The 24,573-nt window shown below is 45.2% G+C and overlaps 2 protein-coding genes across 2 annotated transcripts, besides 4 other annotated features.

Moving 5' to 3' along the window:
• Positions 1 to 1,018: 1,018 nt before the first annotated feature.
• Positions 1,019 to 1,135: a dispersed repeat (first copy of repeat X-09).
• Positions 1,136 to 2,251: 1,116 nt separating this feature from the next.
• cox2 (cytochrome c oxidase subunit 2) lies at positions 2,252 to 4,413 on the bottom strand. The gene is made up of 2 exons: positions 4,030 to 4,413; positions 2,252 to 2,701 (listed from the first exon to the last, which is right to left on the bottom strand). The coding sequence occupies exons 1-2, from the start codon at positions 4,411 to 4,413 to the stop codon at positions 2,252 to 2,254; spliced, it is 834 nt and encodes a 277-aa protein (YP_009640767.1).
• Positions 2,553 to 2,614: a dispersed repeat (second copy of repeat X-15).
• Positions 4,220 to 4,307: a dispersed repeat (first copy of repeat X-11).
• On the bottom strand, positions 17,750 to 18,136 carry nad1 (NADH dehydrogenase subunit 1; one part of a trans-spliced gene, as the record gives it). Coding sequence (YP_009640766.1) covers positions 17,750 to 18,136 — 387 coding nt within the window.
• A 1,754-nt stretch (positions 18,137 to 19,890) lies between these two features.
• Positions 19,891 to 24,573: part of a repeat region (first copy of large repeat M) that runs on past the window's edge.

Below are 24,573 nucleotides of genomic sequence, written 5' to 3'. Positions count from 1 at the left end.
AGTACGTCGTCCTTCCCTGAAATGGAACTTTCATGCTGGAGCAAGAACTAGCATGAAAGTCGATCTATTACAACCAGCGCGGTTGTTCGTATTTCATTTTCTTCTTCCAAGCCCTTCTTTCTTAGCACTGAGTTACTTACGGAATCTCAAATCTCTCTCGCTTCTTCAGCTTGTTCCTGTTCGTCTATTCGGGACGGGGCAGGCAGCCCACATACATGAAGAGAAGAATAGAGAGGGGGTTATCCTGCTTAAACTTGGGAAGTTTACTACTGGAAATTGGGAAGGGCTATAAGTAGGCCGTTTGCTATTGCTATAAGGGCTGCTCGCCTTTATACGGCTTGGCTTCGCTATCGCTTCTATGTAGTGTAGTGGTCGACCTAAAAAGTCGTATTCCTGCCATGCCTATTATCCAGTGCTAGAAGCTTCGCCAGAAGCAAGCAAGACGAGGTCGCTCTGCTTCGTAGACAAGGCTCGTTCCGTACTTGACTTACGAGCTCGTGTAGTACTCGCCCCTATCTCTTCTCTAAAGGGGCGCACACTCGCTGTCTACTAAATGAGCTCACGAAGCGATCTGGGAGCGAAGCCTTCAATTTAGTTGCTTCCCCCCTTTTCTTTTCCCTCACCCTACCCTTTCATTTCCGCTTAAGCTTCCCCGGTTTGGGGGATTAATTGATTGGATACCCGAGAACCATAATCTTTCCTAGGAACAGCTTCTACGACGATAGATAGGGGTCAGGTTTGTTTGGCATCTATGCCCCCTGCCCTCCAAACAGTATGGGAGCCTTTCAGCTCGTACTGCTCACACTCCTAGATCTTCACGGCACCTCCTCCACCATAGTGTGAGCTGGGAGCAGCTCCGAAAAGCGAGGCCTACTTAAATAAGTAATGAGCTTTCAACAACGTTAACAACACTACGAAAAAAGTAAACTATGGTTGCCCACTGATCTGATCATAGGTGAAATCCAACCCCTTCTCTGCTCCTTTCCTGACCCTTTCTAAGCTCTTGGATCCTGCCCTGCGCCTCTCTAGGCTTCGCTATCGCTCATGACTGGTATATGGATCTCTCTATGTAGTGGTCGGCCTTCTAGAAGCTTCGCCAGAAGCGACTAGTCGCTTCCCGAATGCCCCTTTCCTTCGCTACTAGGAGAGTCGCTAGCTTGCTTCATTATATTCTATAAGCGGAGCGACTTGTCGAGTCTACGAAGCTTCGTAGTTGCTTCCCCCCCCCTTTTTTCTTTTGCCCCGCCATGCCACTAGATCCATAATGACCGGCGAGTCGGAACATGTATGAATATAACCACGCGGAGCGCCGTACCGGCCTATCGAACGAAGCGAAGAAAGAGATCATTGAGCCTATTTAGCCGAGCGGAACCCTTTTCAAATAATATATATATATATAAAATAATAAGCTAAGGGGGCTGGGAATCGCAAGAATTGAAAAGTCCTCCATTGAATGGGATGAGAAAGACAGGTTCGGAAATGGCCGGATTAGCAGGAGGAAGGGCGGCCCCACCCTGAAACAAAGGTGTACGTACATAAATAAAGAGACTGGTTATGGCCTTGATAGGGCTCCTTCCCATCTATCTTGACCGGGAAGAGGGGGGAGGCTCTTGCGGAAGCCCTGCCCGCCCTTCTCTATTCTATTTTTAGGATCCCTCTGAGGAGGCTTTCCGGACTCGTAAAAGACGGCTAGGAACAAGAATAGGGTCAGTAGTCTCTGCCGTTGCAGGTCCTTCTCCTTCCGCTGAGATGGCCCTCTTTTTTGTTTTGTTTGTTCACCGCGGCACGAAATCATGAAGAAGCTGGAATAACTCAGAAAGAGAGTGGCGCCTAGCCGTTGAGAGCGTCTGTTGTCTTTGTAGAGGAACAGTACGATCTTGGACTGGCCCCCTTCGCATGACCTAGAAATAAAAAGAAGTCCGTGCTACTATAAGGCCTCTAAACTCCTCCCTCAGGACACTGTTGCGTTGCCCATGGGGACGGGCTAGCCCCGACTTCCATAGGTCCTTGGTTCGACCTCCTAATGAGAATTGAGGTCCTTGCGCGGGCGTCTCATCCCTAAGACTTGTTTGCTCTGTATGGAGTGCCCCGTGGTTCCTCGAGTGCCAGCCGCAGAGAGGAATGCCATCAACTAGGGCGCTATTGGCCACTAACCACTCGCTCGCCGGACGCTCGGGCTCCGCGTTTCAAGTTCGTTATCCTAACCGTATCCTCTGCTCCACCGGGAGCCTGACCCCTTCTTCTATCTTATCTACTGCCTTGCTCCTCGGCTCCATACTGCTCCAGCCGCTCGCTGTAATAGCTTGCTTCTCGGGTGGCTCGCACCCTGGGTGGTGCGGCTGAGCCAGAGTGGGCTCAGCAGTCGGCCTATCTTTCCGGGCGCACGCATAAAGGCATGATTAGTTCCACAAATCTCACTGCACTGACCATAGTAAACTCCTTCTCGTTGTACCGAAATAGAGGTTTGATTTAAACGACCAGGTACAGCATCACATTTTACACCTGGGGAAGGTACAGCCCAACTATGAAGTACATCAGCAGATGTTACAATAATACGTAGATGACTTTTGGCTGGTACAACCACTCGATTGTCCACTTCTAATAAACGTAATTGACCCAATTCTAGATCATCTTCTGGAATCGTATAACTGTCAAAAGTGAGTGACTGTTCATCGGAACTGTTATAGTCCGAATACTCATAAGGTTGGGTCGACGCCCGTCTCCCCCCAAACTGTACTTGCAAGTTTCCCCGCAAAAAGCTCTCCACGCCTACTCTTAGAAAGAAGACTCTTTTTCTTTAGTTAGTACCGACCGTAAGACCCTTTATGAGTAAGGGGAATCGAAGGCCGGGGAAAGTTTATTGGCAACAGGGAACCCTTTCTCACCCAGTCCTACCTACCCTATGTATTCAAGGGGGGGGGCTGGAACCGAAAAAGACCTGGTTCCACACATATGAGACAGGCAGAAGGTATGGGACGACCAGTTCACCATGGAAAGCGAATTCGATCCTATAGTCGTCTTCTTTGTTCGAGAAATGCGCAGTGGAAAGGGATGCTAGTCGGCTCGGAGAAGTTGTAGGCCCCAATAAAAAATATCAAGATTCCTCACCTATCCTGTCAGGGGCCCAGTTGAACGCTCGAGTATAGATTCCCTATGCTCATCGGCCGGGGCCGGCCGGCCCGTAGATCTGGATCCATCCATAGACCTGACCTGATATCGTTTGTCCAAAAAGAAAAAAAAAGTTGGTTTTTAGTAGTAGTTCATGATACCTCGAATTCCCACGTTCCAGCTTGCATTATGCCAACAAGTCCCACCCCCAACTCTAGCTGAGAAGTTGAGTCACCCTTCTTTTTTTTCAGAAAAAGAATCGAATAAAGAAAGAGATAGTCTATATCCTGTATCGATCATAGGATCACTCTATGAATAGGTAAATTCTCTGTGACCTCCCACCGTTCACGACATCCCTTGCTTCTCGCTGCGAACGGCTCCTCGGTGGAAGAGTAGAAGCGCTGGTCCCCTTCGGTCAAGTTGCTTGTACCTGCTGTTACCTACCGTAGGACCTCCGTCCCCGAAGCGAAGAAAGAGGAGCAGGAACAAGAGGTTGTCCTCTCCCGGCCCAGTAGTTCCGCAACTACTACCGTGGTTGTTGCCAACGGGGATCCCCCATTCCGAAAGGTTACTGGGCCGGCCGTTAGGTCCAAAGTTGTATGCCACAGCTATGGTGCCGATAGATTCACTACTTCAGCGCCGTTATCGGACATTTCAGGCTGAGCATCTATTTCTCGTATATCGCTCCACACCGAGAAGAGGGATGTGTACCTCCAGCAACAACAAGATGGAACCATAGGCTTCTATGCTGGGAGCATTTCGGGGTCTAGGTCTAACCATCTCAACTCCCCGTTTCTGGCATGCTATAGTTATTTAAGTCTCTCGACGGCGGGAATGGGAGATTACCGGTAAGCCAGATGCTTCGCGAACCATATTCTTAAGGCATTTCGTTGCACTTAAATCACCCTCGTGAAGAGGCGCACTCCGATACCATTGATGTCCAATAGCTTTGATAGTAATGGCTGGATTTACTACTAACTCGTCCATTGAGTATAAGAGAGCAAATGATGGTATAGCAATGAACATCGGGATGATACTAGGAAATATGGTCCGAAGAATCTCGATAGTAGTTCCATGAACAATCCTTTGCGGGATTGGATTTTTTTCTTTTTGGAAATGCCATAAAGCGCGAACCAAGATCCGTGAGACGAAAACCAAAATAAGAATGAGGAAGAAAAAGATATCGTGATGTAAGTCTATTATTCCTTGCATCATAGGTGTTGCTGCGTCTTGAGATCCTAATTGCCATGGTTCCGCTGCATCACAAGGAGCAATTGTGAGAAATAGCCATTCTAGAACAATCATTTGATCTGTTTCATTCTTTGACTGCTCTGCTCCCCCAAAAAAATGGAGAGACTTGTTCTTGCTCTTCCAATTAAGGAAGACGGATTTCGCCGGTTGGTCCAACCAAGAAAGACATGGGAATTTTGGGCGTCAGATTCTTCTTCTTCTCTTACTTACGATATTTCGAGTTGGATGAACAGATCGCTCCTAAAAGCAAGCAGCCGTGTGATCTTATATACGATACCACCAGACGCGCCCCAGTTTCAAGCGAGCTCACCCTATGGACCTTGCTGAACTAGATTCCCTGCTAGCGAGAGCGGCTTAGAAAGATAAAGGAGCACAAACAAGGGTTGTTTGAAAATGAACAGATAAGCTAACGCACTACTTATTTTCTGCCTACTTGCAATGCAACTACTCCTGAGAAAGACTCAAACTGAACTAGTTGAAGCTAAGGGCCTGCCTTCCCAGCTACTGAGGTAAGGGGCAAAGGATCCACTTGATTCATCACTTTTTTCATAACCATTAGATAGAGAGAGAATCCCACCCGGCCTAGCTATAGCTATCGTAATGCGTCTCGATGCCAAAGCTTCCTGAACCAACTGAAGCAAGGAATATGAGTAGAAGAGCGCTAGCATCCCTTGCTCTCTATCGATTGCTCACCGCCGTCTCATCCAAAGGAATAGAACTGGAGGGCGAACTTCCCATCTGTTCCCGTCTCAATGTGACCATTGATAGCTTTCTCTATTGAAATGTAATCCAGTTCCGGCTTGCTGTTCAAAGGGTAAAAGGACAGAGGAAAAGGAATAGGTTAGAGACAGAGGTTAGGGACGATTACGAGTGCCTGTTCTGGTTCTTATGAGTAGGAGAAGAGGAGATTAGTAGCCCGAGTGAGAACTCCCAAGCCGAATCTGTGCTATTTCAGTAGTCTTGGTAAATATCCTTTCTCCCTTCCTAACCTAACCTTCTGTTTCCCGCGGGCTAGGCAGCTATTTTCTTTCTTTTTTATTTATGATCTTTCTTATTTACCTTTAAGGCATCCTATTCTCCGTTTTGAGTTTCTTTTGGAATCGTCTTCTTTTCAAAAAGATCTTCTCCCTTGTTCTTCCCTCTTCCTATGATCTTGACCTGCAAAGTTATTTCCGAAAGCTCCCACTATGACTAAAAAGCTCCCAATAGGCCACCCGCTTATATTATAATAAAGTAAGTAGGAAGGAGCGAAAGCTACTCGACCAGACGGGAGAGGCGACCAAAGGAAGCTGGTTCACCTTCTCTCCTCCGTTACAACATAGGTCGTTCCAATCCCGGATGAAAATATTCCAAAACTTAAGTCAAGGAGAAAGGTCCAATTAAAATGCTTAGGACTAGAAAGAAATATGATCCTATCTACAGGAACTCTTCATCATAGATCGGAGAGCTCATTTGATATATCACGAATGCAGTGATCAAGCATCAGGCGGAATGTATTGCTACCTCTTCCTCCCTCCACCATTCTATAAGCAAATGCTTGCGGGTAGGATTTATCTCCAGAACCATCTTTCTTATGCAATTCGAGGAGAAGCGAGTAAACTTGCCTGCACCCTAATTCTTGGTAGAGTTATCAAAGAACTCCCTCGCTTGGCACAACAGCAAAGAGAACTACAATTCCAACTGGATCCAATGAGAAGAGAATTCGAACACCAACCCTTAAGACTGTAATTGGCTTGCTAGTCTTTTCCCTTGCGCTTGATAACTCTTCTGACAAGGAGTCCGCAATTGGAGGAGGGGCGAATGGAAGTACTTCACACTGAACACTCGCTTACGAAATGGAACAGAACTCTCAGGATTCGAGAAGGACTAGGCAGGCTCTTTAGGGCGATTATCCTCTTCCTTAGACATAAAGTTAGACCCACTAGGTAAATAAAGGAATTACCAAGGTAAGACACATATCGCAATATTACATCTACCTTTGCCTTACCCACAGAAAGCCTTCGCACAGATTTCCTTCCAACGTTTTTAGCAAAGGCCCGGAGAGAAAGCATAATCTAGTTAGTAGTCCTACAGAAGCCAGAATCAATCCTATAGATTAGAAACTGTAACCTATAATCTTGATGCACTCTAATACCTAAAATATTATATGCATATCCTCACCAGGGAATATGCGCAGAAAAAAGCACCTTTTTTCACTTTATCACTGGATTGCGAACTTACTTATCCTTTTGATGAGAATGCCACTACTCTTACTTACTATCTTCAAACCCGCCTATTGGCGTGTCTGGATCAGGTGAATCGCTTGGCTAGATATATCCTTAAGCGAGATATCGTTAACTCCTTAGTTCCTTAGAAAAGGATAATAAGGGAGAAGAAAAACCCTAGCTTTCTGTCGATCCTCCAACTTGCGTCAGATCCTTTTGCCCCTTACTCTGCTGGATTGAAAGCGGATGCAAGAGAACTATCAATGGCTGCAAGTAGAACTGCCATGGAACTATATGGATAGCAACTCCCACCGGATGGAGATATCTTAACTTTGATTTCAAGCCTCTGTCTTTCGCTTGCCTAAGGTTAAGGTAAGAAAAAGAGACAGCTACTGGACACTACGGGGACTGTAAGCGATCTAACAGAACTGGCTTGTTGAACGGAACTCAGACTAGAGATATCAAATGACCTAGGGGACTGGACCTCTAGATGTAGCACTGGATGTAAGAAAAAACTCGACTGCCAAAGCAGCACTTAGCACTCCAACTAATGGCCTTAAGACTGTTGCAATTGGTACAACTGCTTCAATGGGATAGAAGGAAACTGGCTAAAAGGGATTAGAAATGGACTAGTAAGAGACTCCAATGTAACCTAAAACTAAAATTGGAACCCTAGGAGGGGCAACTTCCACTCTTTTTTTCACTCTTTCCATTGTCGTTTACTTTACGAAGCGAAGGAAATCTAAAGGTATGCCCATTTTATCGAGGAGAGGAATTACTAGCTCGCAGGCTTAAAAATGAGAACTTCCTTCCTTGCCCTCGAACCGACTATCCAACGACATGGAACACTTAGCATTGGCCTATCACTCAAATTCAATTTTATAGCACGCCAACAGGAGGGGCTTCTCTTTTTTCTCCCACTAGATAGCTAGCAGAAAGAATGGCAGGACGAAAGAAAGGCTTAGGATAGCGGGAGAGGGTGAATGAAAGGAAAACAACTCAAACTTCTGGCTCGCAAGAAAGGCGAATAACTGCAACTGAATCGACATAGACGGACTTCTAAACTTAGCACAGCGCTTACCTTATAACTTGACTTGGGAGGGGACCCAGCCCTCTAACGTTGCGTGAGGGGTGCAACGGGATGATCTCATGGGGCTGATTTATTAGAGAATGATGTTAAGTAGCCCTCCAACCATCGGCATACCCTGGCCCGTCAGGGTGCTTCTAACACCTTATCGCGTCAATTGAAGTCCACCTTATTGTTGATGAGGCCATTCGATCAATCGGCTCAACCGGATGCGGAAGGGTGGCGGTTTACGATCCTATCTCAACTTTACCTTACCCCCTCCCACCTTCCCTTTTCGCTTCGTATACTCCCCTTTCTTTCAAAGGAATCCCTTTCTTCTCGACCGGATGGGAGGCCTTACCTGGTGAACAGCCTTCCTTACCTTAGGCTTTACGAGGACTCCTTTTTTTACTTCTCCTTTTAGGCAGTTCTCTCTCTCTTTCTCGACTTGCAACTCACTTTTCCCTTTATTCCGCTTCGAAAGGGGTGCGAACGCTAGGTTTTGGTCAGCGGCTTTCCTCAGCCTCAGAGCCGACAAAAGCTTTTTTCTTGATTTAGGAGCGAAAGAAGATGGATCCGTTTAAGAAGAATAAGCAGCTATTTTATCCACTATAGTTCGACTCGAAAGGTCTTTCAGTGACCGAGTTCAGTGACCAAGGCTAGGCAACAACTCACTAGTCGAAAAAGACGCAGCTAGTCTTGGGATCAAGGCTTCTTTCCTTTGCTGAATCAGGAATAGCCGACTCCAGGTAAATGCTTTTCCCAGCTCAAAGGCGATGACTAGTAGATTCGGGGGTACCTATAAAGCGAACAAATGTTCCCATGGTCATGATTGTTGACTAAACTGCCCTTTCTCTGATTCCCCTTGCCGACTCTGAACTAACTCATGCTTGAATGTGAACAACCGATAGAAAGCAGCATTCTACTAATTGGATTACCTTCTTCCCTTCCTTATAGTAGGAATTTCTCTCTCGAACCCTAGAACCTTTGGGCTAGGAACCCGAGAAAAGCGAATGTTCAAAGCTTTCAGCGGGCTAGAGTCGTCTTCTTGCTGTTGTTGAATATGAAGTTGTGATCAGCTTAGCAGTAAAGAGCTCTTGTTTAGCGAGAGTCGTATTCGGATTCTGCTTGAGCGGCCTTCTCTCTCTGAGTTACGGCAAAGGTAGTTCGGTAAGCCTCGTCATCTAGTATGACCAAAGCATTAGCCCTGTCTCTATCCTTGGGCTAAGGGCGCATAGACTGGACTTAGTGAGGTGAGGTAGCTTAGGATGATGAAACCGTACCTTCTCACTTTCGGACTTTCTTGCTGGCTTGACTTCTTGACTTAGAGCTTTCACGTGGCAATCGTTGATGGAAAAAAGAGTGATCAAAATATAAAATAAAGAGGTAGTTGACAGAGGTAGAATCGGCATCTGTCTCGCCTGCTGGAAAGCTTGACTTGGCTATTGAAATCAGCAGCAACAAATCAACTTAATTAAGATTAAGAAGAATCCGTTCTTGGAAGAAGTCCTCACTTACCTTATAGTAAAATATCTGACAACAGATGCGGATTATGTAGCAAATGCCGCTAATGCGTAACACATTGAGTTGGGCAGCTTTCCTTGAGCAGATAGGACACTGCGCCATCAACAGACATACTCGCGAAGAAAGCACCTACCCTGGTGGAACTTAACTGCCTCGATCCTCATCTCGTTCACTCACAGAAGACCTTGCCTAGCTCTACTTTCTTTCTTATACCAGGAAGCCTTTCGCTTGTCCCTTCGCACGTGAATCTTGATATCCCGGCTAGAGAGCTTTGATTTCTTCTTTCCTTGGGGTTCCTTCCCTCACTTGTTACTAGCAGCTCTTCCTTTACACCTGAGAACAACCTATTCTTTTCACAGCGGAAGAGTCGAAACGAAGACCGCAGAAAGCATAGTCAGAAGCCGCATCGGCAGTTCGCGTTGACGGCGTTAACAGAATCGGAGAATAAGAGCTTAACGCAGCTCGACCCTCGGGAACAGATTCATAGGACCGATATCTCAGCTCATATCGGCCGTTTTAAGCCAACTAATCGGCCAAGAGCGTTTCTTTTGAATTGGCACTGGACTGACATCTGGAAAGCTTATGACATGGTGAGATGGTGCTCTAAAGTTGAGCAACAGCAACTTTCCTTCTAAGTTGATTGTATCTTCACATGCCTGATAACTACAAAGAAAGAAAGTACTCTAACTAATGGTCTTCTTGAGAGGGTTGGATGGCCATAGAGGCAAAAGGCAAGGATTCCATTCGTCTTTTTTTGTCCTAGTCATGGAGGTTCTGGCTTTCTTTCTTAGTTTGACTAGCCATTGATTGACGGAATTTCTAAATCAAGAATTTAGAACGTTCTTAGGATTGTTAACTTATACTCAGACGCCTTGATCTAGTTGAATTAGTGGACGACTCAGAAAGCGGAGTCATAAAGGGATTGTTTGATCGACTACTTGATAGTGCACTGAAGGATTATCCAAAAAAAGGGACTCGGCTTACTCACCATGAATGCACCTTAAGGGGGAGTTCCTGGGTCACGAGTCTAGTAAGGAGAGACTTATCAAACAAAACAAACACAACCAATATCTTTACTTTAATATAAGAGTCTTGCTATTGCAAATGCAAATCTCGCAATCTTCAAGCAGGATAGGCAGTGTGCATTCTTCTCTCGGCTCTAGAACAGAAATCGGAGAAGTTAGTCTTTCTTCTTTGGCAAAGGCCCTAACTACAGCTATTAGTAACTCTTTGTCTTATTGATTTGAGTCATCAAGGAAAGACAGTGACGATCGGTACGAAAGGAAGGCATACTAGCAGGGGATTCGTACTAATAGCGGTTATTCTGCTATAGGAGCCGTTATGTAGCATCTGAGAACAACAAAGCACACGAAAAGACTTGCAAGAGTAAGGTAAGGCTTGACTTTACTAGTCCTATCGCTACGACCCTGACTCGGTTACACATGCCTTGTTTCAAGTTTGAATGTAATGCCAAAGGTTTCTAATCCATTTACAGTCCCGAGAGAGGAGCGAGAGAACAACGAAAGGATCCGGCATAGCTTCTTGAAGCGACCTTTCTTTCAATTTCAAGCCAGCCAGCTTCAGTAATTATCTTCCCTTAATTCTGACCCGAGAAGACGGCACTGATTTCAATGATCTTCTTTACTTTATTTTAGTACCTTGACCAAGTCAGCGTAGAGCGGAGAAGGTGATCTCTATCCATAGGCTTCTGCCACGGAAGATTCTAATGTCACATCTTCCTTTGGATGTCAACAGCTTAACCAATCGGGAATCAACTATCCGAATCCGAGTTGGCGAGAAAGACCTGACATTGGCCTTTATGATCTTGCTTCCCTTCCTTTTACTTTAATAGAATGTCCTTCCTTCTTGAACTCCAGTCACTGCATAGACATCTCCTTCCAAACCTCTAGAGATGAAGATTAGGCTGTCCGTAGGCTTTCTTCCTCGTGTTATAATTTCTTTCTTTAGGCGGGATAAATCAATAGTTTAAACCTTTCTTACAGTTCATACTGTAAGTCTTTCTTTTTATTTATCACCTACTTTTTTGTATATAGAAATAAATCATTGAAGTCTTAACTGGTTTCAAAGTCTTTCTTTTTGTTACAAATGCCAATGCGGGTAAACTACCCTTTTAGCTTGAGAGAATCTAGCTGGACTAGCCTATCCTTTATACCGCCCCGGCCTTCATCCAGTAAAAGATTAGCTCGTGCCTCTTCCTTGGAGGACCTTACCAGGCATGAGGGCAAGCGCTTGGAACTAGAAGCCTTGTCTTTTGACTCATGTCACGTCGATCGTTGATAAGTGCCCGATCTGGGATAGGCTGGCTGGGCACAGTTTTGAAAATCGGATTATTGAGTTCGCCTGGACTACGCTGGCTTTGGGATGCCAGGCTTGATGCTTCAAGAAAGTTCCAAACCAATCTCTGGCACTTGGTAAAGATTTGTGATTTCCGGGTGATGACAAGTAACTCGTGAAGGTCTATAGTCAACTACGGCTATTGAGCGTCGAGATGCTTTACCACGCGAGATCCTTTCCTCACGCACGGTACTTATATAGTAGAGCAGCAGCCACCGGCTTTATTCGCTTGGTCGAAACAGACAGATATGGGGAGAGAGAAGGGTAAAAATCTCTTTCTATTCACAGCGTTGGAAATGCCCGAATAAGTCGGCTCTAGAGCAGTCATTGAATGCGCGACCTCAAATTTTATTTCGCTGGCAAGAAGGTAGGTTAACGTAAGAGGGTTCGACAAAGCCTTTCCGTTGGGAAATCCCTAATAAGCTGCGCTAAAGACTGTTAGCCTTCTCTTTAGTAGTTTCGCGAAGGTGGAGTCTAAAAAAATGTAACATCTGCCGACTCCTTTGCTCAGTGAACCCCGCATCTGAGGGTCGGGGCGTGAAGGCCTGTCGGCTTTGGAAATCTGACGATTACCTAAACCTAAAGGCTGCGAGTACCGATGCTCGAGACTTCGCCCCTTACTCCGATCCCGCCTCGAATGAAATGACAGTTTGGGCACACCATCCTGCCGAGAGATAGGCTAGTTTGCTCAAAGCATCTGGTATGAGAGCAACATCTTTCTCTCCCTCATGCACCGTCTTTTGTGTTTTTGGTCAAAGGGAGGAGCGTTAGCAAAGGAAGGAGGAAAGTGGAGGAGCTTTAGCGACGATGATAGCAACTATGATAGCGACGATGACGATAAAGGGAGAGCCCTTTGAGTTTGATCTTTCACTTCATTCAATCATAAAGAGCTCGATCATCAACTAATAGATAGAAATTATAACACGAGGATCATCAACACACCGGCTAATAAAAAGTACGTAAGGTATACGCCTTCCTATTCTCATGTCTTAAGAGATTTGTGCAACTTTTGTGGAATGAGATACTTAACCAACGCGCCTTACCTTTCAGGTTCCGATTTGAAAGCTTTAGGTCCAACAGAGGTAAAATCCTTTGACAAGAGCTTCCGATAATATGAATGATTTGGCAGCTTTCCCCAGTAAAGACATGCTGCCCTCGTCGCTTTTAGTAGCTTATTTTCGTAAGCTCCTCTCTCCGGTCGTCCTCCTTCACCGCTATGATCCCTTTATTCTCTCGTATATAAGGATTCGGCTTGCTTCCTCAATTGGTTATTGGCTGGACATTGAATGGCATTGACCGACTCTTGTCAATAGCAATAGGTTGTTTGGCAGCAAGCGACGAAAGATATGGCTTCTGGTTGTTTGTTGTGCCCGATAATATTAAGAGTTTCCGCGAATCCACACTAGCTAACTTTACACAGAAGGACTGCTTATTAGATTCCGGAATCTCCTATAACCATATTTTCCCCATCCCTGATGATTAAATGGATAGTTTAGCTAATTGATGTGCCACCCTCTTACCATTCTTATGAGTATCCGCATTCAATTAGAAACTTAAAAAGAATAAATTCTAGCTTGAATATCATCCACAATGTGTCCAATGCTAGGCTCGGGTCTTGTTGGAGCACGGCTCCCACATTGCACTGCCTGTCTCCACATCTATTCGGTAAAAGAAAGCTTCCAATGCTAGCTTCATTCCATAGTAGACAGCCCAGGCTTAGACAACTCCAGCATCCGTGGCGTGGAAATGACTCTTTGACATAGCTGAAAAGATGGTGCCAATTCAGTCCCTTAGTCCTACACCTAATCCAGATGCCTTAACCTCCTTTCAAAGAGCTCTATCACAATTGACTTTAAAGCAGTCATTCGAGGCAAAAGGGAAAGGAAGCTCAAACTATCTTCCCCCGAAAAGGAAATTTACTTCCTGAACGACAAGTGGCACCGCAGGCGAAGAGATAGCGTTCAATGAATCAGATAATTTCTTTTCATTAAATAACCTAAAAATTTTTTATATAGGTTGTCACGAGTCTAGTTGAGTCAAGATGCGTGTCGAGATGAGTTGAGTAAACCTTGTTCCAGTTCCTTCTGTCTTAGTTGCTTGTGTGCTTTACTCTATCTTAATGCTCGGATCACGAATTTCTCTTATCGATAATGAGTTATTCGCCTTCAGAAGTAAGGTCGGGTAGGAACGATAAGTGGGTGGGGTCATTGAGTTAGCCCAAGGGGGGAGCCATCCTCTCGGGAAAGGGACAGGAGCGCCTGGCGAAACCAGACTCTATCTATCCATTCTGCCTCAGATCCAATCTGACTGCACTGACGAAAGAACAATGTCCGCCCTGATCACCCATGTGACAGATGGTGACTCCTTCATCGCGTCCTTTGCTGAGGTAGAGTGCCTGAAAGAGAAAGAAGAGCTTACTAAGCCAAAAAGCTGAATATAGAGCCAAACATGCGGTTTTTTCTCGTCAAGCAGCAATCAAATCCTGGGAAAAAGGTAGGGTAGAATCGCCGAGTCGTCTAGCACCGTTCCCTGCCTCAACTCCACAATCACAATCATTTGTGAATAAAAAAGGTGGTTTGCTGCTGTCCCCGGCATTGGAAAGACCTGACAAAGAATCCTTATATCGGGAAATGTGCTATATGGAGGTTTTTTTTTATGATTGTTGACGTACTGACTCATGCTCAGGATCCGCTTATGGTGGTTCGGCTTGCTTCTCTGTTGGCATTTCCTAGACCCAAGACCTACTAATATTATAATACTGCATGCAGAATGGATAGCACAGGTCGGAGGGGAAGAAGAAGGGAAGAGTACAATGGAAGGGGCCTAGGAAGATGTTCAACAACCATCTCCTTTCCGTCCAGAATGTAGTGTAGAAAAGCAAAGAATCTTTCCTGCTTCAGAGCTATTCAGAGCTAATAGGATAGGTATTCTATTTGAAATAAGGGGGCTGCCCTAAGGTGGGATAGTGTGTCAGTAAACACGCAGTGGTTAAGGGCGTAGACCTCTAGACAGGACAGATTCAATTGTGGGTTCCACCCGCTTCCAGTCGAGTTTTATAGATTCCGATAGAGTCACCGCTCGCTTTTGCTTTTGACAAGATGCCCTAGTCCTTTTGGTAAGCGTAAGCATTTCGTAAGCAGAAAAAACTAGATATGAAACTCCCGGTATCAGTTACAATGCTCACTATTACGGATCCCACGACGACAGCTCCCGCTGAAGCAATTGTTGCTGCGGAGGTAGCTAAATTACCTATCCGCTATAGACGGAAAAGGCATGCTGTGGCGGACTTAAATAAACCTTAGTTGAAAAAAAAATTATTGGTGGACCAGAAAGAAATTATTGACCTTGATATAACCCTTTTTATACCGGAGTAAATGAAGACTCCTAGAATGGCACGCACGAAGAAGCCTACTCAGAGTAGGAATCCCGCACATTATAAAAAAAGTAAAATGGACCTGCAACTACCTTAGACTTTCTTTAAGGAAGATTGCAAATAAGAGCTGATCCTCTAATTGTAATAGTAAGATTAGGATCCCGACTCATCTGTCAATTTTAGGCATATAAGGTAAATACATAGATATAGGTAAACTTACGTATACTATACCTATACGGCTATCCTTTATCTTATGAAAAGGAAAACTACGGGATAGCTATGCCGCAGTCAAAAATACATATTTATGGATATGTACTAAGCCAGCTCTTTAGACTAAGGCATATCAAAAAATGGGGTTCGATATAGGGAGTCTTTGCTGTTTACTGTTTACTTTACCTTTACCCAGCTTAAAGAACTGTGCCATAAATTCATAAGAACTGCTATTTGTAGAGCTTCTATAGCTTCGAGCCCTTTAGTTCGTTATCAAGCAGCTTAGAGGGTGATCGCTGGCCACAAACTTGCAAGAGTCAGCTATTTGTTCACATTCAAGCATTCGTTCCCCACGTTCGAGCTAGTCGAATCAGTACTTATTGTTATACCGTTCGTGCCCCTCAGAGCCACTTAACTCGCTTTCAAGAAGAAAAATACTGCTTCCAATTAATAGACTGAAATGAAAACTTTGAAAGATGTTATGGAGGGTTTCAAATCGGTGCTGGAACTGCTACAATTGCTTTAGCTGGAGCAGCAGTCGGAATTGGAAAGATATTCAGTTCGTTGATCCATTCAGTAGCACGGAGTCCGGAATTGGATACTAAATTGTTTGGTTATGCCATTTTAGGCTTTGCTCTCACGGAAGCCATTGCCTTGTTTGCTCTTATGATGGCCTTTCTGATCTTCTTCGTATTCTGAGATTCGCTACCGTCAGTAGCCTTCCTCCCAAGGCGAGCGAAGTGACGTGAGGCGAGCGTCTGAGTGAGTTGAGTGAGGAAGTGAGGGCCCTGAGGAAGCGGAGGGAGCGAAAGCTGGACCGGGTTTCACTGTTGTGTTGGTTAATGCCCAACCACCTTCAAGAAGGCAAAGAAGTAAACTTAATAACCTTTTCCATTATCAGTAGCAGCAGTGGACGAATCGAGACAAGAAAAATACAGGTAGGAATCTGCTTATCTACTTGCCTTTCAACCTCAGAGCATTCAGTTCAGGTACCGCAGCGGTCGACGACTTGGCTGGGGCAGATCTTCACTCATTATCCTTCTTCGAACCTTTTGGTATGTATTGCCCCCTAACTATAGATCAGATCCAGCAGACGAGAAAGAAAATTCCGCACTGCTGCTGAGTCGTCGGACTTATCCACCAAGGGATTCGTGGAATTTCTGTGGATTGCGTTGGGGGAAATCTACCAAAGCTAGGCAGATAGATAGACTCCTTTCCCGCTGCTAAGGGAGAGCAAGAAAGATAAAAATTCTTGTTTTTGAACCAGCGCCCCCTTTTGGGTATGCAGGTACTAAGAGTCCTCTCACTACCAACCAGCAGACATCATCTGGCTGGGTCTTGCCGGTATCAACAACGATAAAAAAACTACCAAATGGAAACAGCAACTAACTATGGCTCTTGGTGGGCCCAGACAACGTCCTAGGCGTAGGGGAGATCGGAGCAACAGGTAACGCCTAGACGACGTTTTTCTTCCTGGGCTGCAGTAAGTAGATCGAGAGGTCGTTTCGCCCCTTGTCCCCGAATATGGGTAATATGTTCTCATACAATGTTGCTCCAATCTGACCTAGCTGGCGAGCGATCCCAGTTCGCGACAGAGAACAAGACAGCAAGCGAGCGTACCTTTGTTCGCTTCTTCTCCACCAAGCACGGAAGTTTAAGGATAACTGTAGGTCGGTGGCTACCTAAGGAAACTCCGATTCGATCCGCCCCCCGGCTGGGAGGCATCTACCTCATCCCGATCACAAGGAGGGGTTCACTATGATGGGGGGTACTTCTTTTTTTCCCTTCCGGAAAGAATGAAATGCATAGGGGACCATCCTTTTGTTGCGGCATGCTCCTCAGATTTACGGATTCACAGGGGGCCTCAGGCCCTACTTAGTAGACTGACAATGACAAAGGCTTGCGAAACTAAGTAGGGCCTTTTGAATTGAATCTTAAGTAGTCTATCAGTGGTGCAAAGCTAATTGCCCCTTTTCAGTAGGGGGCGAAAGGTTATACCTTAGAAAGTCAGCGAACAGCGGTTCTTCTATGTAGGTATGGCGTTCCCCCTTGACTCTCCTAACGTCGAGCTAAGTGATTTCGTAACCTTTTCGTAGCGTAGTAGAATGAAGGCTACGCACCGACGCTCTCTTTTCTATTAGCCTAAGCGTCTTCGCTAACTCGCTCGCCTACTATACCCTACTATACCACTTTTAGGGTAGGCTAGGCTAACTCAGCCGCTTACTTCTACTAATGTAGGGCTAAATAGCGCCTTTTCTTTTTAAAATAACCAATTTGAATTATTGCGAACCTATAGGTCCTTAGTAGCGTTGACAAAGAAGAACAGCCGGTTAAAAGACAACGTTTTTATTTATATATTAATTATATATATTTATATATATAATAATTAATAATAATTCAAATTTTAGGCCAGCTTGACAAGCTACCCTTCCTCTTGATCTGAGGTGCGAAGATCAAGATATTTTTTTTATGACTTCCATTCCACTTATCGATCCCGGCCCATAAAAGTGACCGACCAGGGCCCTATTGATGAATGAAAGGCTTTATGAGCCCTGTAAGCCCACACCTGTGTAGAGTGGATCGTTCAACACCTGCGGCACAAACCCATTTTTGACCTATTGGTCCTAGTATCATAGGCGACCGAACGGCCGCCCCCTAATTACTAGACCGACCTGCTATAATAATTCCATAAACACCTAGCGAAGATATGGCAAACAAATAAAGTAGCCCTATGTTCGGATCTGACAATACCATACCATAATCAAAAGGTACAACGGCCCGAGCGACCAGACTTAACATAAATGTAGCCACTGGAGCCATTCTAAAAAGGGAGAAATTTGCACTACTTGGTGAAATAGGTTCTTTTATAATCAATTTAAAACCATCTGCTAGAGGTTGTAACAATCCAAATGATCCCACTACATCAGGACCCTTTCGACGTTGCACAAAAGCCATTACTTTACGTTCAGCTAGCACTAAAAAGGCTACTCCTAGTAGAAGTGGTAGAATTATTCCAAGTATTTCAGCTGGAACTGCTATGTACATTTTCTATTTTCTATTCACTCATGATCTGGCCTAGTCGACCCGATCATGATATTTCACTCATGATCTGGCCTGGTCGACCCAATCATGATATTGAAGGATGGGACCTTTTCTCGAAAAAGAAAGGAGATTCTATTTCTTCTTCCAAGCCCTTCTTAGAAGATGCAGTCAGTAAGCTCTCACTTATCTTCTTCATTTACGAAAATAGATAGATAAGAAAAGATGTCAGCCTCTCTTTTCTCGCGGAACACTCACTTAATGGGGCTATTTGAATTGGAAGACAACGACAAAAGTGAAAGAAGGAGGTCTATTTCGTTGATCGATGTCAATGGACCAAGAAATCTGTCCTTTGCTGAAAGCTCATAGGGTAAGAAAAATGGAAAGGTAGGTTTTGTCAGTGATTAAATGGAAAGGTCAGCTGGAGCGAAAACCAATCAAACTCAGAAAGATAGGTAGATCGAGCGCGCTGAGGGAAATTCGAGAGATCCGGAGACATGGCCACTACTGGCCTACGGTCCTTGCAGATTACATAGCACATGCTAAGAGCTGCGATGCCTGCCAGAGGTATGCAGGAATCCAGCACAAGCCGGCTTCCGAGTTATACCCGATTATAAAGCCTTGGCCATTTCGAGGGTGGGCCATGGATATCATCGGAAAGATCTATCCCAGATCTTAAAGAGGTCATACTTTTATCCTAGTATAGTAGCTACGGCCCAGCCTTCTCCACCTTCTGCCCTGGGTAGAAGCCGAGCCTCCCCAGAATGTGACTTCTACGGAGGTAATAAGGGTCTGGTATATATTACTGCTATTCGTCCGCTTATGCAGTTCATGTAGTGAGTCAATTTGTGTCTGCTTCTACCGGTCCCCGTCGCGGCGTTAGGAGACATTCATTGGGTAATTCCAAGACCACACAGGCCATAGGTAACGGCTCTTATGCCTTGCCAGCAGAAAGAAATCCAGAGACCGTCCTCCCTATCGCCCGCCCAATGCTTACTATCGAGATTGGTTCGCCGGGCTTTACTCCCATTCCAAAGTTTCCGAATTAGCTTTAGAGATTGAGCAAGTGTAAAAAGTCTAGAGTGATCTGGTTTGCGCGGCTTTCGGGTTATGTCTACTAGAATAACAACCCGTAGTCTAGTTGAAACCCTCTTTTACAAGATTACAGACTAAAAGGACTCGCTTTCTTTCTGAATCCGCTTTCTCTATTGACATATAATAGTCTCGACTTGAGCGCTTCCTCGAAATAAAACGGCGAAGGAACGCCTTCTCTCTCGTGCTATGGCTTTGCTTCCTTATCTGGGGAGACGTGACTAAGCCTAAAAGGCGCTAGACGGCACTGTTGACGCCTTATTGTCTTTCCATAGGAACTCCTAAAGTATACTTATGCATTTGAGTCTGTTCAGTCGTGCCTATCCCCGAGAGTCACTCCTTCACTCACTTTATTTCCTTATTTCTGTGATTATGTGACACGTCTATCTTTGAAACTATTACCATTAGCTAAAAGACAAAGAGTAAATTAAAGGTAAGGTCTAACTAAACCGGCTCAGTACTATGACCCCGACTCTGTTTATCTATCCCTTTCCCGACTCTGTTAAGGAGGATCGCTAACCCAACTCTTTGAATCTCTGACTAAGCCTGTTCCTCGGGTACCGCTTGCTAATCGGCTAACGGAACTGGTAACCGTTGACTGCTTCTTCTCTTGTCTTTAACGAGTCACTCTAACTCTCTCCTCTGTCTACGCTCGTTCCTGTCCTTAAAAGAAGATCTCTCCGGTTGCTTCCTTCTCCTTGCTAAACTAGAAATGATCTCTTACGACTAGCATTGCGATTCACGCATCTCGCACAACCGTGCCTGAGATATTAGTGGTGAATACTCTTGTATACTAGCCGTCTCACAGGTTCTCGTTAGCAAGGATAGAGAGACAAAAGGATAGCTTCGAAAGTAGGTAGGCTAGGGAGATGCTCAAACCGGGGCTGGATCGAATTCCTGTAAGACTTCTATCCTTTTTCTCTTTCTTTCTTACTAGATTCCCCTGCCCCCTATATTCAATTAAAAGACTAGAAAACCTCTCTTGTGCGTCTACGTACCCGTCTTACCAATACTGATTAGCTTAAGACTGAAAATCTTAGTTAGATAGCATCTATTGTATTGTCTATCTTAATTCGCTTAAAGCCTTACTTTCAACTCGGCCTCCCGGTCAGTATATCCGAGTTCTACTTAAATAGTCTCGGTTTTCATATTCTTTATCTTTGATATGTGCGGTCCTCAATCGCCGGACGGCTGCCCTCCATCCCCTTGCTTCACGTGCGTGCCCTTCTTATCATTTGTTGGCTAGCCCTTTGTATTTCATGGCATGGCTACATGTGCCCTTTGGATTTGATGGCACTTCAACCGGGGGTCTTTTTTCATCCTTCGATGCTAACTCTGAACTCATGCTTCCACCTCCAGCTTAAGCACTTCTATCGATCAATTCTGGTTCAAGATTTGAAACTGACAGCCGAACCCAACGAGTGAAGTATACGTAAGGAGTCAGAAGAAAGCAATAAAAAAAGAAAGATTTCACGGCGATATCAATTCCGTCATATCTGAAAGAAATTCCTGAAATAAATAAAGAATTCTGTCACTTCAAGAAAGAAGGAAGGAATTCCATCAATAATTGCCAAATCCTAAATTCAGTCTTCACTGATAGATAGAAAGATAAATTCTGTAAAGCAAAGAAAAGAGAAGGCTTGAAATCAAATCCATCTTAATACGAAATTTTGAAATAAAAAATCTTTCCACTTCCAGCGCACCTCCTTTCCATGCTACTTCTTTCTTTTCCACTTCATGACCAGGAATTATAGGTCGGCATTTCTTTCATTCCATCAAGAAAGGCACCTCTGGACGTCTGCTTCAACTTCAAGCCGGGGGACCATGGATCAAGATTTCTGGTTCCCCTTCGATTTTCAACTTCGCAGTCTGCTACTATTAGAGGGATATGGATTTCTTTCCCCCGGATATCGATTTATCGGGAGTGCTACTCTTTCCATCAAAGCAATCACACCCTTAATTCACACTCATTCTGCTCCACTCACACCCGAAAGAAAGCTAGCTCATCTCTCAGACTGGATCCGGTCGTAGAGACTGATTGATCGGTCACCAACCTGCAAGACCAAGAATTTGAAGAAAGATCTCTGCTTAGGCTTAAAATCTCTCTACCTCTCAAAGTCACCACTCCGTCCAGGTGTGGAGGTCAGAATCCCATCCTATCCACCCGGGCCGTCGTCACCACCTTCTTTTGTCCGATCCTTCTCCTTTTGAATGATCGTCACGCTTCTCTTGAGATCGAGATCAGCTTCCCAAGTCAGAACTAGAAAGAATAGTAAATAGCACCGCTGATAGACTTCATATGAGAAAATGGGATGATTCCTCAGGCAGTGTAGCTTTGTCGGGGTGCACCTTTGGTAGCAGCGGCATCTCTCTTTCTCTCTGCAAATGCATCCCATTGAGACTTCTCCCCCTGGGCAGGATCTTCCAACCTTTCATTCATTTCTTGATCCATCAACCTGGGAGCGAAGCCCTTCATCTTTCTCTTTTTGCTACTAATAACTGGGCTTCCCTTCACCACAAGATGCAAAAGATTGGAAGAATCGCTTGAGAGACCGTCCGCCCAACCTGTCAGATATTCCTGGACTCGCTTTGAACCAAAAGAGATGCTGCTTGATCCGAGTATGCTACTTGCGTAGTAGATCCAGCCATATCAAAGCGTCTTTCCCACTTGAGAAAAGGAGTGATTTGCGCTCGTCCGATTGAGGGCCCTTCTCGCTTAGTGGAAAAAGTACTCAAATTGGCAATACGAACCTAATGGTTAGCTTTTGATGCCACCATACCATAGGGGCTCTAGCTTACGACTATCAAAAAGAAGGCGATAGGGAAAGGCACCGCTAGATCGACTTTCAAAGTCCGGCTGGATGGGAATGATTTCCGGGGAAGAAGCCCCGGCTGCCATGCCAGCTCGATCTAAGGTGGGAAGGGATCGAGACCTTTCTCGCGAAGATGGTCTTCTATAGTTTAAAAATCTCGACTTTAGAACAAAACTACTTTCTTTCTTCCATGCCGCCGTCGAAGGCCCGGCTTAAGACATTGACTTGGGTCTTGCAGCTGCCAACCTTCAAAGTAGGAGTTCGGGATCTTGTCATGAGCATGCTCCAGAGAAGGCTTTTTCCTTTATTTATCTACCCGTGACCGAGCGAGGATGATCTTCTTCATGATCGGCCAAGTCCGAAAGCTGCAAGAAAAGGGGGCCAGAGAGAAGGTCTTTTCATCACCTCCTTTGGCTCTTATTGGTTCTCTTCACGATGATTGGTCGGGGCCTTCGTTCCCTCTTTTAAGTAGAGAGATGTTCCCGCGGCGAAGAAGTGGAATGATCATCAGAAGGAGGTGAAGGGCTTAACAGCGCCTGGCGGGAATAAGAAAATAAGGAAATTGGGTCGGGTTTGGTCATTCATTCTTGCTTTTTTGGGATTGAAGGATAAATTACAAGCAAGTCGTGTTTGGAGCGAACGAATTACCTCCTTTGAAAAAGAATTTCTTTGGTTATGGCCGATACCTATTGTTGTCAATGAGAAGATCTACCCGGAAAGGGAAAACAAGATCGGATAGTTGGGCAGGCGCTCCCCTTTGGGTGTGGCTGTGTATGGATAGGCTAAGGCACCTTAGTGTGCAAGGGGCTAAGTCGTTCATTCAAGGACCGGAGCTTTCATCTGAATTCCCCTATGTTCGAGACCATTATTTCTTAGAGTCGTTGAAGGAAAAAAGCTGGATAGAGAGGCCGGGTAAATGGTCCAAGGGTCCTTGTCCAAAGGCGGCTAAGCCCTTTCCAGCAACGTGGAAGAGGAGAGCTTGCTCAGGGAATTCAAATGGGAGACTCTCGTTCGGATGACTGTCGGTATGATGATGTGCTTGATGCTAAAGCTGCCTATTCTCGCTGAGACTCTTGTCGAATCCAATCTTCTTTCTGGAGCACCTATATGAAAGGGAAATCCGGATGAGTAAAAAGGGGCCTTCCTAGTCCTTGAAGTTGTTAGAGTTCGGACTTATCGACTTGTGTAGTAATAGAAGCGATCTTCTTTACAGGCGCCTACCACCCCTAATTGATTAAAGAGAAGGGAGCCGCCCTAGTAGCATGAGACGACAGCCTTGCATAGGAGTAGTTCTGACTCCGAGAATAGAATCTTATCCCCGCCGACTAAGCCCGGACTCTTTCGCATCGCGCTAATTCAGTGCCAGCCGTTGGTGAAAGACCTGCATGGAGCCGAGCCCTTCTCACCTACCTGCTTTGGGGAGAGTTTGATCCGGACAAAACTAGTGGGTGTCGCCTCCTCGAAGCAGCTCCCTCTCGCCCCGATTGATGAAAAAGAAATAGAATTGGAAAAGTCCAAAGAAGACTTTGACCCCGTAAGCTAAACTGGGAATCTCGTACGAAACTGAGAATGTGATCATGACAGCACATCGAAAGAAAGTGGCTCGTGGCTTTCATATCTTGGTAAATAAGAGATCGATCCCGTAGTTCAATCCTGGGAAGGGTCAAAAAGTGTATCCACCCGGTCCGGGGAAGGTGTGTTCAATCCTCTCACGTTCTTGGTCAAGTAATGGCTCTAGCTTCATTCTCGCTTTGGGATCATCTCGCCTTCGTGGGTCTCCGCTTTCCAGCTGCGGAAAGCTTCACTCCTTTCACTGAATGAAGACCAAGGAAAGAACTTCAAATGTTGAACCATTTGGAAAGAACTTCAAATGTTGAACCATTTAGCTATGGATGCTTAGCGGGGGTTGAGAGATCCCTTGTCGCCGACAAAGAAAAGAAGGTAGAACCAATGGGCCCTTAGTCCGCCCCTTATGTAGTACATAGAGGCGTCGCGAAGGAGTGAAGAATGCCCCTTTCCTCCCGGAAGAACTGGACGACCAAATACAAGCACTGACTTCAAAAAAGAGATAGCCTGCCTCTCTCTCCTTTCTTGCAGCTTACGAACCCCCCGAAAACAAGATTGACGCAGAAAGGTAGCGAACTCTTTTTGCTCAATAGCTAAATAAAGAGAAAGCAAACCACCCGAAGAGGAATGAAAGCTTCAAATCGAGTTCTCTCTAGTAAAGAAGTGGATTTCCTGAAATGAAAATAAGGAAAGGCAAGAAAAAAGTACAGAGGTCTTGCGAGGCGGTCGTTGGGATCGAATCTTCCTGGCAGCGGGCGAGAAGACCTCAGTTGGAGACGGGGCGGCTTTCTCTATTTCACGAAGATGTCATTTTCAAGATAGGATTTTTGGTTGTAAATCAATGTGAGTAGCCCTACTTTCCCCACTTTCAGCTATCCTTTTTCTGCCTTCCACTTTCGAGAGCTAGACCAGACTTCCTTATCTGGCTTCCAGTCTACTAAGGACAGCTGGCTCAGACACTGGCTTTGAGTT

This window comes from Lactuca serriola, mitochondrion (genome assembly GCF_051521515.1).
Source record: "Lactuca serriola mitochondrion, complete genome".
In the NCBI taxonomy this organism is placed as follows: Eukaryota; Viridiplantae; Streptophyta; class Magnoliopsida; order Asterales; family Asteraceae; genus Lactuca; species Lactuca serriola.
The sequence above is the reverse complement of the archived record's forward strand: the minus strand, read 5'-3'. Positions and strand labels throughout refer to the sequence as shown.